This window comes from Cajanus cajan, chromosome 8 (genome assembly GCF_000230855.2).
Source record: "Cajanus cajan strain Asha chromosome 8, NIPB_CcT2T_4, whole genome shotgun sequence".
Taxonomy (NCBI): domain Eukaryota; kingdom Viridiplantae; phylum Streptophyta; class Magnoliopsida; order Fabales; family Fabaceae; genus Cajanus; species Cajanus cajan.
In genome coordinates, this window is record NC_138524.1 from 14,038,101 (window position 1) to 14,053,307 (window position 15,207).

At 29.8% G+C, this 15,207-nt stretch overlaps 1 protein-coding gene across 1 annotated transcript; it reads right to left on the minus strand.

Annotated features, from left to right (window-relative positions):
- Positions 1-9,176: 9,176 nt before the first annotated feature.
- Positions 9,177-15,207, minus strand: LOC109806563 (acyl-coenzyme A oxidase 3, peroxisomal). Its single transcript, XM_083061805.1, has 13 exons — positions 14,639-15,207; positions 13,780-13,897; positions 13,567-13,674; positions 13,310-13,482; positions 13,122-13,221; positions 12,938-13,012; positions 12,685-12,815; positions 12,175-12,310; positions 11,973-12,092; positions 10,992-11,138; positions 10,804-10,908; positions 10,618-10,719; positions 9,177-9,740 (listed from the first exon to the last, which is right to left on the minus strand). The coding sequence occupies exons 1-13, from the start codon at positions 15,100-15,102 to the stop codon at positions 9,492-9,494; spliced, it is 2,028 nt and encodes a 675-aa protein (XP_082917931.1). The 5' UTR covers positions 15,103-15,207; the 3' UTR covers positions 9,177-9,491.

Genomic DNA, 15,207 nt, shown 5'->3' on the forward strand with positions numbered 1-15,207 from the left:
TATTGTGTACTATTTGTGTTGGTTATAAATAATTGTTACTTCAAACTTCCAATCTGGCTATGCCAAAGAATGCAGGAATTGGCACGTTCAAACACAAACAAGGAATAGATCACTCGAATGGGCAAAGTGAAGTAAATTAGTAAATAGAATGCTTAGATATACCCAAATTTCAATTTAATTTTTATATTTTTATTTTAATATAGAAAGAAGCATTATGCAGTTCAAAAGTTAAATGTGTAGAAAATATTGATTATAGACTACATACCTTTTTCATAATGCTCAGAAATTATTTATATATAAATAAAAATAATTATTTTAATAATAATTTTTAGAAATTATTGTTCAACGAATGTATTTCTAATTATTTTTTTTCGTTGAGAATATTTTTAGAGATTTGTTCCCACCTTTTATCTCTTTTAATATATATATAAATTCAAATTAAATTTTAATATTTTAAAAATAAAATGAAAATAACTTGGTAGCATTATATAAATTATTTATCATCAATAAAAAAATATGATTTATATAATAAAATTATTTAATTACTACCAATTTAAATTATAATATAATTTATATATTCAAAATTATTATTTATTATAAATTTTTGTTATATAATTAAAATACAAAATTATCTTGTACATACTCAAATACTGCTAAATCAATATATATCCACATTTTGCATGAGCTAATGTTGATACACTTAGTGGTGTGTGTGGCTTTGCAACAAAGAAGAAATGAACGGTCTTTACGGTAATTGGCGCGTCCAAACAAAATTAGGAACTCGAATGGATAAAATTATGTAAATTCGTAAATAGAATGTATAGATCAATAACTATATTTCCATTTAATTTTTATATTTCATTTAAATATAGAAAGAAGGCATATGAATGGTCAAGATTAGTAGTTCAACAATCAATACAATTTTACAAATTTTGTCGGCTAATTTTTTTTTTATTTAAAGGATATTATTTTGGTGTATATTGTGATTAAGGAGTTTGGATGCCCTTTGTGTATATAATTGATGGGATGATGCCACATGGAAAAATAATTTTTTGAACATTGGATTTTTTTATTTTGTCACCTAATTTTTAAATTTTTTAAATTTTATTATATCATTAATTAATTGTTTAACATCAATAATTGATCATTGATATAATATATTAATAATTAATATGTCATTTGACTTTTAAAATGACAAATTATATCACATCATCATTTATCTCACTTTTTTTTTTTATAATTAAATAGTTTTATTTAAGAAACAAGAAACGAGAATACAAGAAAACTTTCACCATTATAAATTACAAAAAACTTGAAAAATAATGGTATGATTCATTAAGCCAATTTACTAACGAAATGCTCCCATGACTCATTCCTGCTGTCAACCACTTCCATGCTCTATATTTAGCAGATTCAATTACTTCAAGTGCATCACACACTCTATTATTGAAAACCATTTTATTTTGGTGTAGCCACAAACTCCACACAGTTGCAACCCAAATAGTCACAACAACACGAACAGGTTTTTTTCCAACAACAAAGCCACTCATAGTCAGCAATTGGCCCTCCACAGAACCTGATAAACATGACGAAAAACCCAACCATCAACACAATGAATACCAAACTGAGCTAGCAACATTACAATATAGAAACAAGTGTGTCACATCCTCCTCCATGTTATACAAAACACATAATCCTCATGAATAAGCAACACTCCCCACCGCACTAAAGCTTGACGCGCAGGCAATGAACAGAGTAATAATTGCCAAGAAAAAATCATACTCTTACGCGGTGCCTTGGTTTTCCATACACACTGCAATGCCAACATTACAACCTCATCCACCACAACACCTATATTATAGAAAGAGTACACAAATTAAATCATATGTTGATCGCACTATGAATGCTTTCGATGAGTCACACTTCCATAACCACAAATCCTCCATGTGCACCTTAGGTTGGACAAGCTCAATCATCACCTGTAGTTCATGAGCAAGATCAATTTCCCTTTGCAATAATAAAGGTTGACGCCAAACCAAGGCCCAATTCCACGATGACCCATCAAAGCTTCCATTTTCAGCAATCAACGATTCATTATTCATTGCTAAAGAGAACAAACGAGGGAACACATCCGCAAGAATTTCATCACCCAACCATTTATCTATCCAAAATCGAATCGTTCTACCATCACCAAGAATACGACTTAAATTTGACGACAACCAAAAGCCCGCTTGATGACACACCACCGCCAAATCCCTCCACCAAATTGATGCTTTCGGATCCACCACCACCGAGGTAAGCAAAAAGGAAAATGAACCATACCTTGCTCTTACAACTTGGACCCACAAAGATTTAGAATGTGTAAGACCACGCCACACCCATTTCCCCAAAAGACTCCAATTAAACCATTCAATGTTTTTTACCCCCAATCCACCTTTCTCAGTAGGTCTACACACTCTATCCCACTTTACCCAACATATTTTTGAAGATTCCTTCACACCACTCTACAAAAAATGGCGTTAAATTTTCACCACATCCTTTATAACACCAGTAGGCATTTTCCAAAACGATAAGTAATGTAAAGGAAGACTGTTCAAAACCGCATTAAGAAGTGTTATTGCCAATTGAAATATACCTTTGTTTCCATGACGCTAACTTGTTGCTAAGCACCTCTAAAAGCTTCCCCCATGCACTATGCTCTCGTGGATTATCTCCAACATATAAGCCTAAATATCGAAATGGCAATGACCCAACCTTACAATTTAAAAAATTTGCAGTTGTATCTAAATACACGTCCTCAACATTTACCCCCATCAAGCAACTCTTATGGTAGTTTACCTTCATTCTAGAAATAAGCTCAAAGCTTCTCAGGATGGCTTTAAGCATTCATAAATTATCGATATGTCACATTAATAATTAATTAATAAGATTAGATGATTAATTAATAATATGACCAACCAAGTAAATTTTTAAAAGTTAAATGACAAAATATGTAATTTTAAAAATTATATAACAAAATTCACAAAATCATTAAATATGTGTCAAAATTTACAAAATCCTAAGCCACAAAACAAGGTGTAATATTAAATTAAAACTAAATGTATAAAAAATCTTGATCCATAGACTACACACATTTTCTTAATGCAAGCCAGGAACAATACATTCTATATTTTAAATATTAATTATATCAATTATCTCCGGATTTTGCATAGAATTAAACATATACATCATTATAAATATATTTTACAATCTAATTAATTACATGTGTTCGAATAACACGCGTTAAATATAAAAAAGTTCAGATATATAACAATCTCAAGACTATGGATCCCAGAGAACTAGTAATTATCTATTGTCTTATGTTTTATGTTATTTTGTTTAGTGAAGTGTGTAAGATCTTGAAAGTCTACGTAATTAATGTGTGTTTTTATCCTTTGATGAATGAAAGATTATTGTTTTCTTCTGATATCTGAGTTTAACCAACATGTTCCTACATTTGAAATATTTATTTGGTCAAATACAATGTATTGTGGAACGTGGATTTAGGGAGAAAGACTTGCATGTAGAAGATACTTTTTTGATTAATAAATAAAATTAGAGGTATTAAAAACCTTTAGGAAAACTAGTAAAAGCTAAAATATGTCAAACCGAATAAAAAATTCGATTGACTTGAAATTTTCATGTCATGCTTCACAAAAAAATTCGCAACTTGATGAGCTTCACGGAGAACATGGGTTCATAAGACATAGAAGTCATATTAATAAAATGGCTAGAACATGGTATATTGTTTATGAATTGTGTAATGCATAATAGTATGGTCTTGTTTACTAGCTTTTCTACAATATAGTTAAAGAAAAACGAAACATGATAAAGGAATTTAATTAATCAAGAAAAATGTGTGACACTCAATAACATTTTTTTTTCTAATATTTTTTTTATTAGTAATTGAAAATCACAAATTTTAATAGAATTTATCTTAGAAAGTCATTAAATGAGATGTAATACCCACAAAATTTAATATTTTCAATAGATTTAAGACAACAATAAATACAATATTAGAGAGAATGTTGCTAATATTGCTCAATTAACCAAAGATTCCAAGTTCTTTTGTTTTACTAGATATATTTAGGTCTTTACATCTAAAGAACGGACCATGGTTAAAGAAAAAAAAAGTTTTTTGGTAAGTAAGTTATACTAATTGTCGTTCCTCAGGTTAGTTGGGTTGTAAGCCTTTGTTCAACATTCTTTTTTGTTTGTGTTTCTTTTATTAAGGTTTCAATAAATTGAGATTCTTTATTATTGTTTCATTGATTACAAGTTTTTAACTTGTCTCTCTCTTCTTCTTTTTTTCTTTTTTTCTTTTTTTCTCTTTTCTAGTTTCAATTTGAAATCATCATTTAAAAAAAAAAAAAAAAAGTAGGTGTAAAATTGACCTCCATTTATATAACAATGTCTGTAAGATGGTTTAAGAATCAGGTGGCAACATTGACTAAGTTCATCAATGGTCACATCACCAATTAACAGTGTTGGATTAACTATGGGAACTAAAAACACTAATTCTAAAATAATAATAAAAATCAATTTAATTGCATCTTTTTATATTCATGCTTTATAATTTTGCGACTTTTGTGACTTAATTTTAAAAATCACACGTTTTATCATCAAATTTTTTAAAATTTTATATATTTTTATTACTTTTTTAGTTAACTCTTTAACATTATTAATTAATTAATTATTAGAAAAGTTAATTATTAATGTAACACATTAATTATTTATGTAAATTAATAACATGTCATACAGATAATCATGTAACATAATATGTTATGTCAATAATTAAACATATTACATTAATAATTAATATGTCATGACAACAGTTAATTAAAGATATCATAAGTCAATTCATAAAGTAGAAAAATATACAAAATTTTAAAACTTGAATAGCACAATGTACAAAATTAAAAGTTAGGTGGAAAAATTAATAAAATCATAAAACATAAGTGACAAAAGGAGCAATTGAACTTGAAGAATAAAAAAAAAAAACTTAATGATGTGTTTGGTTACAAGGAAAGAAATGTGTGAAAAATTGAGCGGGAAGAAATAGAGAAGGAAGAAATAAGTAAGTAAAAATAAGTAAAAATAAATAAATAAATAAATTGTATGTTTGATTTAAGAGAAATATAGCAGAAATAGAAAATAAATAAGTAACAAATAGGATATATAAAAAAGAAAAGAGAGAAATAAATAAATAAGTAAGTAAGTAAAAAATATAAGAGAGAGAGAGAAATAGATAAATAAAAAAATTTAAAATTAATTTTTGATTAATTTTTATTTTAATCAATTAAATCAAAAAATTATACAAGTAAATAAATAATTCTAAAATAAAATTCTTTTATACTAAAATTTAAGTAAAACAATAAGTAAATAAATTTAAAGTATATAAATAATTTAAAAAATCGTATAAAAGCTTTGAATTTCAATTGATTAACGAAAATATATAATCAGTAATTTTGAAGCGAAAATTACTCGATTAAAACTTTCATTCAATGAATTAAATAATTTATTTTAGCATATTCAGTATAGAAAAAATATTGGCTAAAATACTAATTTGGTCCCTTATAATAATTGTTTGTTTCAATTTAGTCCTACTTTTATTTTTGGTTTCAATTTGGTCCCAAACTAATTAATTGGTTTCAATTTGGTCCCTTAAAAATTAATTGGTTTCAATTTGGGACTTCCGTCCAAATTATTTAAACGGAGTTAACTTTTGCCCACGTGGATGCCACGTAAATGCATACGTGGATACCACGTGGATGCCACGTGGATGACAATTTTTTTTTTAAAAATACCTGGACCCAGAACGTCCCGTTCTGAAACCGGAACGGGTCGTTCTGGTTTAATTTTTTGTGTATTAATTTTGCATTCAGAACGGCCCGTTCCAAATGCAAAATTAACACACAAAAAATGAAACCAGAACGGCCCGTTCCGGTTTCAGAACGGGCCGTTCTGGTTTTAACTTTTTTTTTTTAAATATAAAATATTAATAATTTTACAAAATATATATTATTAATTATATTTTAATTATGTTGTTATATCTAATAAAATAAATATTTTAATAAAAATAAGTAATTTTAAAATTTTTACCATAAAAAAATATTTTTCAAAATTATTATATTTTTTAATAAAATTAATAAAGAATATCATAACAATACGATTTTAGTTTCTCCCATTAAAAATTAATAATTTTAATATATATATATATATATATATATATATATATATATATATATATATATATATATATGTTGCGAAAAAATATAATGTATATTTCTCTGATTTGGGAAAAATACAAAAGTGGTATACATAGAATACAAGAGAATAAATCTGCACACTAATCTATCCCTAAAAATCTGGGAAATAGTTCTCCTTATAAATGTTGTATAATTAAAGGAGAGGAAATAAAATTGATCTTATTAACATTAAATCTTTATAAATCATAATTGAATATTCTGATTGATATATGCTGATTTCCAACAGATTCTGATTGATATGTACTGATATCCAACATATATAATGTTTTAAAATTAAACAATTATTTATCTATTCAAATTAACATATGTTATAATTTTTGATATTATATCAATAATATTATTAATATATTTATAGATAAACTAATATACTTTTACAAAAATATAAGTATATTAATTAGAAATATATATCTGATCTTATATATTTATATTTTTGTAAAAATATATTAATATATATTAATATATATTTATCAAATTATTAGTTTATTTATAAATATAGGAAAAATATTATTGATATTAATTTATTAATAATATTAAAATATTAATAATATATAAATTTTATTTATTTAGTAATAATAAATATATATCATTTGATACATTACAAAAAATTATAATATATGTTAATTTAAATAAGCAAACAATTATATAGTTTTAAAACATTATATATATATATATATATATATATATATATATATATTAAAATTTTAAAATTATTAAATTTTTAATAACAAAGACTAAAATTGTACAATCATGATATTTGAGAGATTAAAATTATTCAATTAAAAATGGTGAGACTAAAATTACACAACTATAATCTTTTAAAGACTGAAATTACTCAATAAAACCTTAGGGATAAAAATTGCATAATTATCAAAAATACAATGGAGGCACTATTCTCAGTTTTGGAACGGCCCATTCTGATTACAGAACGGCGCGTTCTGAATCCAGAACAACCAGAACGGGCCGTTCTTATTTCAGAACGGTCCGTTCTGATGTACTTTTGGTGTGTTAATTTTGCACCTGGCACGGGCCGTTCCGGAAGCAAAACTAACACACAAAAAGTGCAACCAGAACGGCCCGTTCCGGTTTCAGAACGGGCCGTTCTGGGTCCAGGTGTTTTAAAAAAAATTGGCATCCATGTGGCATCCACGTATGCATCTACGTGGCATCCACGTGGCTAAAAGTTAACTCCGTTTAAATAATTTAGACGGAAGTCCCACATTGAAACCAATTAATTAATTTGGGACTAAATTGAAACCAATTAATTAGTTTGGGACTAAATTGAAACTAAAAATTAAAATAGAACTAAATTGAAACAAACAATTAATATAAGGACCAAATTAGTATTTTAGCCAAAAATATTTAATCGATTGAGAGACACATTTTAATCGAATCCAGACATTCTAATGTACCCATTATAATGTATAATAAATGAAACTGCTCAATTTAGTGTATATATAATTTTTTAATGATTTTATCTTTAAATTTTTAATTAATAAAAAATAATATTAAAAATTAATTATTCTTACAAAAATAAGATTTAAATTCAAAACCTTTAAATTTAAAAATCAAATGTAATGTGAATTAATATATCAAACATTAAAAATTTTTAAACTAATTTATAAAATATAGATATTAGTAATGGATTTTAGAGTTGTTTTTGTTTTCTTTTTCTTTTTAAATATGTAAACATTTGATTTAAAATTATTTGATTTGTAATATTTTTATCTTTTAATTTCAATATTTTTAAAAAAAATTATATATATATATATATATATATATATATATATATATATATATATATATATATATATATATATATATACGAGGAGGATTATAATAACACCGGTGTAACTTTTACTAAGTATTACACTGCTCAATAACTTTATATTAAACGTGAATTTTGTAAATTTAACCATTAGATTGAAAGTTCTTTACTCCTCTATATATATGATCTAAAAGTAAAGAACTTTCAATCTAACCATTGAATTTTTAAAATTCATATTTAATATAAAATTATTAAACAGTGTAATACTTAGTAATAATTATTTTGATATTGTTTAAACTCTCCTCTCTCTCTCTCTCTATATATATATATATTTGTGTGTGTTTATGAAATAGTTTGAATTCAGTAAAGATATTTTTTATGTATTATGAATCATGATAAATTAAGAATTTTCACACTTATGTATAAATTATAAGAAATAAATTGAATAAAAATTTTATAAATCTCTCTTTACTTTAGCAAATAAAATTTTACTATATTTTTTTCCAAAGTTATTTCAATTTCTATAAAACAATCCAAAACACTTGGACTAACATTTGGTGAGAAGAAAGAATAAGTTCATTATTTAAATTATCAATTTGTCAATAATATATCACTTAGTATAAATAAGAAAAAAATAAACGTAAAAAAAAAATCCATACTTTACATAATTTTTTATTAATTTAAAAAAATTGATTGTACCATAACATTCCAACGTATAAAAGTCGCGTAGTAACTCCCATGTTCACTTCTCATTTTGGCAGTTATTTGTGAAGAAATAAAAGTGTAAAACTTCCCCCTTTTTATTTCTTCGTTCACACATTTCCGATGCACCAAACTATTGACATCTTTTATTTCTTCGTCATTTCGCTCCTCTCTTCTCTTTTTCATTGATATTTTGGTGATACCAAACAGAGGGTATGAATCTAAAACCAAAAACACATATAAAAAGAGAGACTAAACCTGTTTAAACCTCCATTTCCCTCTATTTTTGTTCTCCCTATTTCTTTCTTTTCTATATCTTGAGAGTTAGTTCACAAAGACCACGTCAACAATGACAGACCAAATTGACAAATTCAAATCCGTGTATGACAAGAATAAAAGAATTCAAGCATTTAAAGGTATTTTAATAACAAAAACTTAAAGGCACTTACATGCAAGGAAACTATTACATGGTACAGAAATTTATTTATGAAAATCAATACGAATGACCAAGCCTTGATTTTCATCTAACTCCCAACTTTTATTTTGTTCTTTAACTGATTATTTACCCAGTACTATGTAACCACGACCTTTCGTGATTAGATTCGTGCAAATTTTTTTGCACTGTTTAGTAATATTCTACATAGTGTAACAAAAATATTATTCATACATGCTTACCACCACCCCATAACCCGATCGTGTGTAAAAAACTGCATACGCTAAAGTTGAGAAGAAGACCAGGAATTTGAATCGATCCAATTATACGCGATTGGGCTCAAGAAAGCATCGGGAATACCAAAGGAACTGACCAAGGCAAGTGCATGCGGGCGAAGTTCAGCACAGAGTTTTGGCACTTCTTTCCTCACTGCAGAAGCATTCTCTGTTGACAAGTATCCATATCGAAGAAAGGAAGCATCTTCATCCACACATATCACAGCATACATCGATCTCAACAGTCCCAAGACATCCTACAGAGTGGATCAAATCAAAGTAATCAATAAATAGACCTGTGTCACATATAATTGAACAAGAAAGAAAAGACACTAAAGCATGAGAAATGTTGACAACACTATCTAAGAGTCTTTTGGATAAACCTTTCTAAAAACACTTTTAAGAGAGAGAAATAGAAAGGAAAAATAAATTAAGTTTCTCCAAAAGCTAATTTGTAAAAGTTCTTTCATTAGCTTCTTCAAAATTTTATTTTTAACTTATGTATAAGTTAGTTTTAACTTATGGAGAAACTTGTATAAACATGTCCTAGCACACTTTATTAAAGGCTCAAGGCTGAAATTAAGTTAAAAAAACAAAATTTTGAGAGTATTCTAATTTAATGAGCTCCATTTATTATTTTGTAGTTTCTAATAAATTTTGATAATAGCCAAAAAAGTATGTTAGCAAGGATACACTAGAATATTTTACTAGAGTGTGAAGGGGTATATTAGAGAGTACTCTCTGGTTCTTTACATAAAAAGCACATATCTAATTTATCAAAACCAATAAAAGTAGTTAAGATGGTTAGTTTTCATTAATAATATCATAAAATTAAATTTCATTCCAAAAATATCATTTGAATTAATGAGTTTAAATAGTGGTAGCATTAAATGACACTATCTAATTCAAGAGATAAATTTTTTCACTAATAAGTGCAACTTGTATTGTTAATGCATCTATTTTTATATGAGGGTATAAAAGAAAATTTGTAATTAATACATCTTAAAGTAAATACTTGTTTCTTACAATTTAGACAAAAATAAGATACCCATTTGTTTCTTATTTAAAGGATCCGAGGGAGTATATTACAAGCACTCCCCTGTAACAGGAATATTAGGCAAGCTAATAATTTACCTTCAATGAACCAGCTGGTAAAGTTGACTCTGCCTCCATGAACGTTTTTAATATTGCTCGTTCTGAGAAAGCTCTGCCCAAGTCTTGTGCGAGCTGATAACTCTGGAAGACAAAAGAGTTTCAAACTGTAAGACAGTGAAAAGATGGAAGGAAAAAAAAAAGAACAAAACCTGGTAGAATCCTCACTAAAATGAAGGTAGACTCTTTGCTTTCTCCAAGAGATTGACGTTCTAAAACCTCTTCAGCAAAACGTCTCAATAGGTCTCGCTCTCTTAGGTGGAACAGATCAATCTGTTTAAGTGAGAGGTAAGAAACAAATAGAAGCCTCTACATGGCTTTTCCAAATATCGACAGGTATAAAATCAAATGATTACCTGAAATTCACTGCTCCTAATGGTGGAACTAGTTAACTGGGATGGGATAATAGGAAAAGGTTTGTTCATGTGTTCTAATCCCAAACCACTGAATGGCTTATTTTTCTTCTGACATGCTACGTATTCTGCAAAGAGTGCCTTGCTAATCTGAAGTGAAATGAAGAACCCGTGAACACCCATTCGTATTGAATAAAATTGAGAGAACAGATGCCTAAATTTGGCATTAATTATTTCATGCTACTTCAAGTGTTCAAGCAATCAGGTTAACTATGCAACTAAAAATATATAAAACATAATCTTTATAATTAATGTTATATTTCATCAAATATCTCTATTAACACGTAAGAACAGATTTTGTCTCTAACTCAAAAAAAGGGCAACTCAATGCATGAGGCTCCCACTACGCAGGGTCTAGGGAGGGTAGATGTACAGTCTTAACAATGTTTCTAGTATTTGAACTTGTCACCTGAAGGTCAAAAGGTAAAAAGCATAACAATGTACCGAAGCTCACCCTCATCGTGTCTAACAAAATGATTCATATAAGTGTGACAAAGCAGTGAAAGTATACATTAAGTCATTAACTGGTACTTTTTTGCTGAAATTTCAATTAATAAACAATAAAAGTGATACTGATCAAGATTCTAACACTTGAACACAAACTCAAATACTGTATTTAGAAATCAATCAACCCAAAAGTCTTTTGATGAAGGTCCAAAGTGGATTTTATCTTCCAATAATTATTTCATAAAGTTTGAAGCATTCAAGCTTAAAGCCCCAGCTTGTATCCTTAGTTGGAATCCATATAACTATTACTTATTATCACTACCGCTTAACAGTCAAATGTAAATAAACTAAAACAGCTTGTTAGGAACCAATTATGGCTTTGCAATCAGCTCATCATGTCTCCTAGGTTTGAATTTAAAAATGTTGTGCTTAATTATTATTATTATAATTTCATGTTCAATGGAATACTCATTTTACCTGCTGCATCAGAACATTGTTGTCCCCCTCAAATGTCGATTGCACATCAAATTCACCCATGAATTGACCGACACGATTTTCAGATTTAATTCCTTGTCCTCCACAGGCTTCACGACATTCCTATTTCATGCATTAATAGAACCTTAGTGAAGCCAATGGCATATTATCTATCAAACCCAAGTATAATGATAGCAATACATACCTGGAGAGTATGCATATTATTCCAAGTTAAAGTAGCCTTGTAAGCACTAGAAATAATATGAATTGTCTTGTTTGACTCAGGCGTTCTATTGACATACATCATTTTGAGCTCATTTGCAGCAAAACTCATTGCATATCTGTAGATAAGAGTGATGGAATGAGCATAAAAGGTACTAATCTTGGTCCATTTAAATCCACTAAACTTGGATAGTCACTTTTTATTAAATCACTATATAGTTACTCAAAACTGAGAACATATATGAGTCACATGGATGTGTTTGTGTCTCACTTCTCGTGAGTGGATGATGCATGTTGCATCTAAATTAAATGCTTTATTCTGGAATATATATGGGGAAATAACCTCTGAATGTATATAAAACATAATTAATCCTGTAATATTCAGAATATTTTTAACGATTCTTAGCATTTTGGTGAGAAAAGAAAAAGGCATCTTAAATTGAGGAATGTGTACTAAAGTGGCCTCAGCAAATCCTGTAATCAGAGGACTTACACCTTTGCTAGTAAAGGTAACAGACGCCGTTGATGAGTAGGGTAATCAAGCAGTAAAACTTCAGGCCCATTTGGTGTAATGGAGAATGCCTGCCTTGTCAATGCATATCTTATGGCAATGGCCAAGCTAATCTAAGCAAATAAATGGCATGATAAGGTAAGATGTCAAATTTGGTACGAGTTTGTTAAATATACACAGAAAAAAAAAAAAACAGATATGCGATCAAATCCACAAACATAGATGGTGTCACTACCTTGGATATGTAAACAGCACTGACACAAATAGTAACACGACCACTGGTCAATGGAGCCAAGAACGCGGCAAACCTCTGGAGCAAGAATGACATACAACAAAAGATATGTGAACAAGATTTCTAATGGGAATAAAGAGCACAAGGAGACCTAAGAGTATATCATCTCTCCGAAAAAGCAAACCACCTGATCTGCATTTTTTATTGCACTCAGATATTCACCACTTGGTGAAACATCAGCCACTGAATTCAACAAATTCTCTCTGGGTATCCTCACATTATCAAACCTGGAGACAGGTGTCCAGAACTTGAGTTTACACATTTAAATAAAACTCATTTTTCAGATGCAACTTGTTTGAAAAATGCATATATTACCAGATACGGCCATTATCAACTCCATTTAAACCAGTTTTGTGACCACAATCAGCTATTCGGATGTTTGGACATATGTTTCCGTCGGAATCCCTGATTTGGACAATAAATGCGTGCACCCCTTGATTGCTTCCATTTATATGGAGCTGTGAAAAGGCTATAGTGTGTGTTGCATGCTGAGTAAAAGAATAATATAAGGTCAATATAACAAAGTTGGAGAAGGAGAAATAATTATCAAAAGAATACGAAAGAATCATTACATTTGCTGCACCACCAATCCAATACTTCTGACCCGATTCACATGGAGTATTGATTATAAATTCTCCAGTGTTCGAATCATAAGTAGCAACTGTTTCAATCCCTCGAACCTATCAAAATTAATCCAGAAAGAATTATTAAAATTCACAAAGCAAAAGCATACTAAATTACACGAGGACCTAATAATCCCAATTTATTGAGCAACCTTCACATACATTACTTCCATGGCCCAACTCAGACATAGCAAAGCAACCCTTGATCTCATAGTTTTCAGTAGAACTCAACCACTTGTCGTGATGATGCTTGGTTCCCAGAAACTTTACAGCCCCACCCCTGAAATCCATCATTCATCTTAGAAAATAACAGTGAATTAATCACGATTCCATCTTAGAATATGAGTTTGGAATAATTCAACTCCATAAATCTAGTAACTAACTTGTAAGGTGAGAATTGTATTATACTTATATAAAATACTTTGACCAACACCCCGATGTCATCACAATGTCATCTTAAAATAAGGGTTTGGATTAATTCAAGCCCACAAAACTAGCAACCAGTTTGTAAGACGAGAGTTGTATTACATATATACACTACTTTTTTATGTCACTAGTCAATAGTCATGGATCTCCAACACACTCCAATGCTATGAACCAACTCATATTCTTAAGATGATATCAAAGTCTATCTTAGTGATTGTTGTTAGACCTATCAGACCATTGACTATCACTGCTATCACAAGTAGCATATGTCCAATCTTGCAAATTTTATGCTCAAGATGTTCACTCCTCCACATGAGCCAATGAGTGTGTAGGAGATTGTTCAATATGACTAAAATAATATATATAAGTAGAAACAATTCTCACCTCACAAAACATCTGAAGTAATCCAAAAAAAGTCTAATAGCATAACACATTCGTTAGGATAAGTTCCGATATCATACCCATCTTAAAATGTCAGTTTGGAATCTTTGGATCTAATCAACTCTAGAAAACCAACCTATAAGATTAAGTATGTATGTCCCTCACTTATATACAAGGCGAAATCTTCAAGACAATGAAAGAAACCACAACCTACCACAAGAAGAAATGAACGCCAAGCTTAACAGCTAGGGAGTGATCATACATCCCAATAACCTCATGTAGCGCGAGCTTCCTCAGCTCCTCTTGCGGGCCATCGCCGGTGAGCCACCCTCGGAAAGCCCCTCGCTCGAGAAGGTACTCGATGCGCTTCATGGTGGCCTCGCGCTGCTGCTCCATGGACTGGTTGTAGTCGGGGCAGACGAACACCCTGCCGCCGCGCTCGCGGCGGTTGAAGAGGCCGCTCTGGATAATGACGGAGAAGAGCCAGTCGCGGTCCTCCAGGTTGTGTCCGTCCATCAGCCTCCGCATCTCCCGCACGTCGAATGCGAACCGGTTGGAGAGCTCCGGCGGAGAGTAGCTCAGGCAGCGCTGCGGGCGGAGGGCAGGGGAGCACGGCGGCGTGCGGCGGAGGAGGTGGTTGGAGAGGACCTCGGCTCGCCGGGAGACGCGGTGGTCCATGGCGGGAGAGATTGAGAGAGGGAAGTTTGGTTGGAGTTTGGGAAAAGAGAAGGATGGTTGGTGAAGGTTGACACTCAAATGGCTCAATTTAACATCTATGCCATT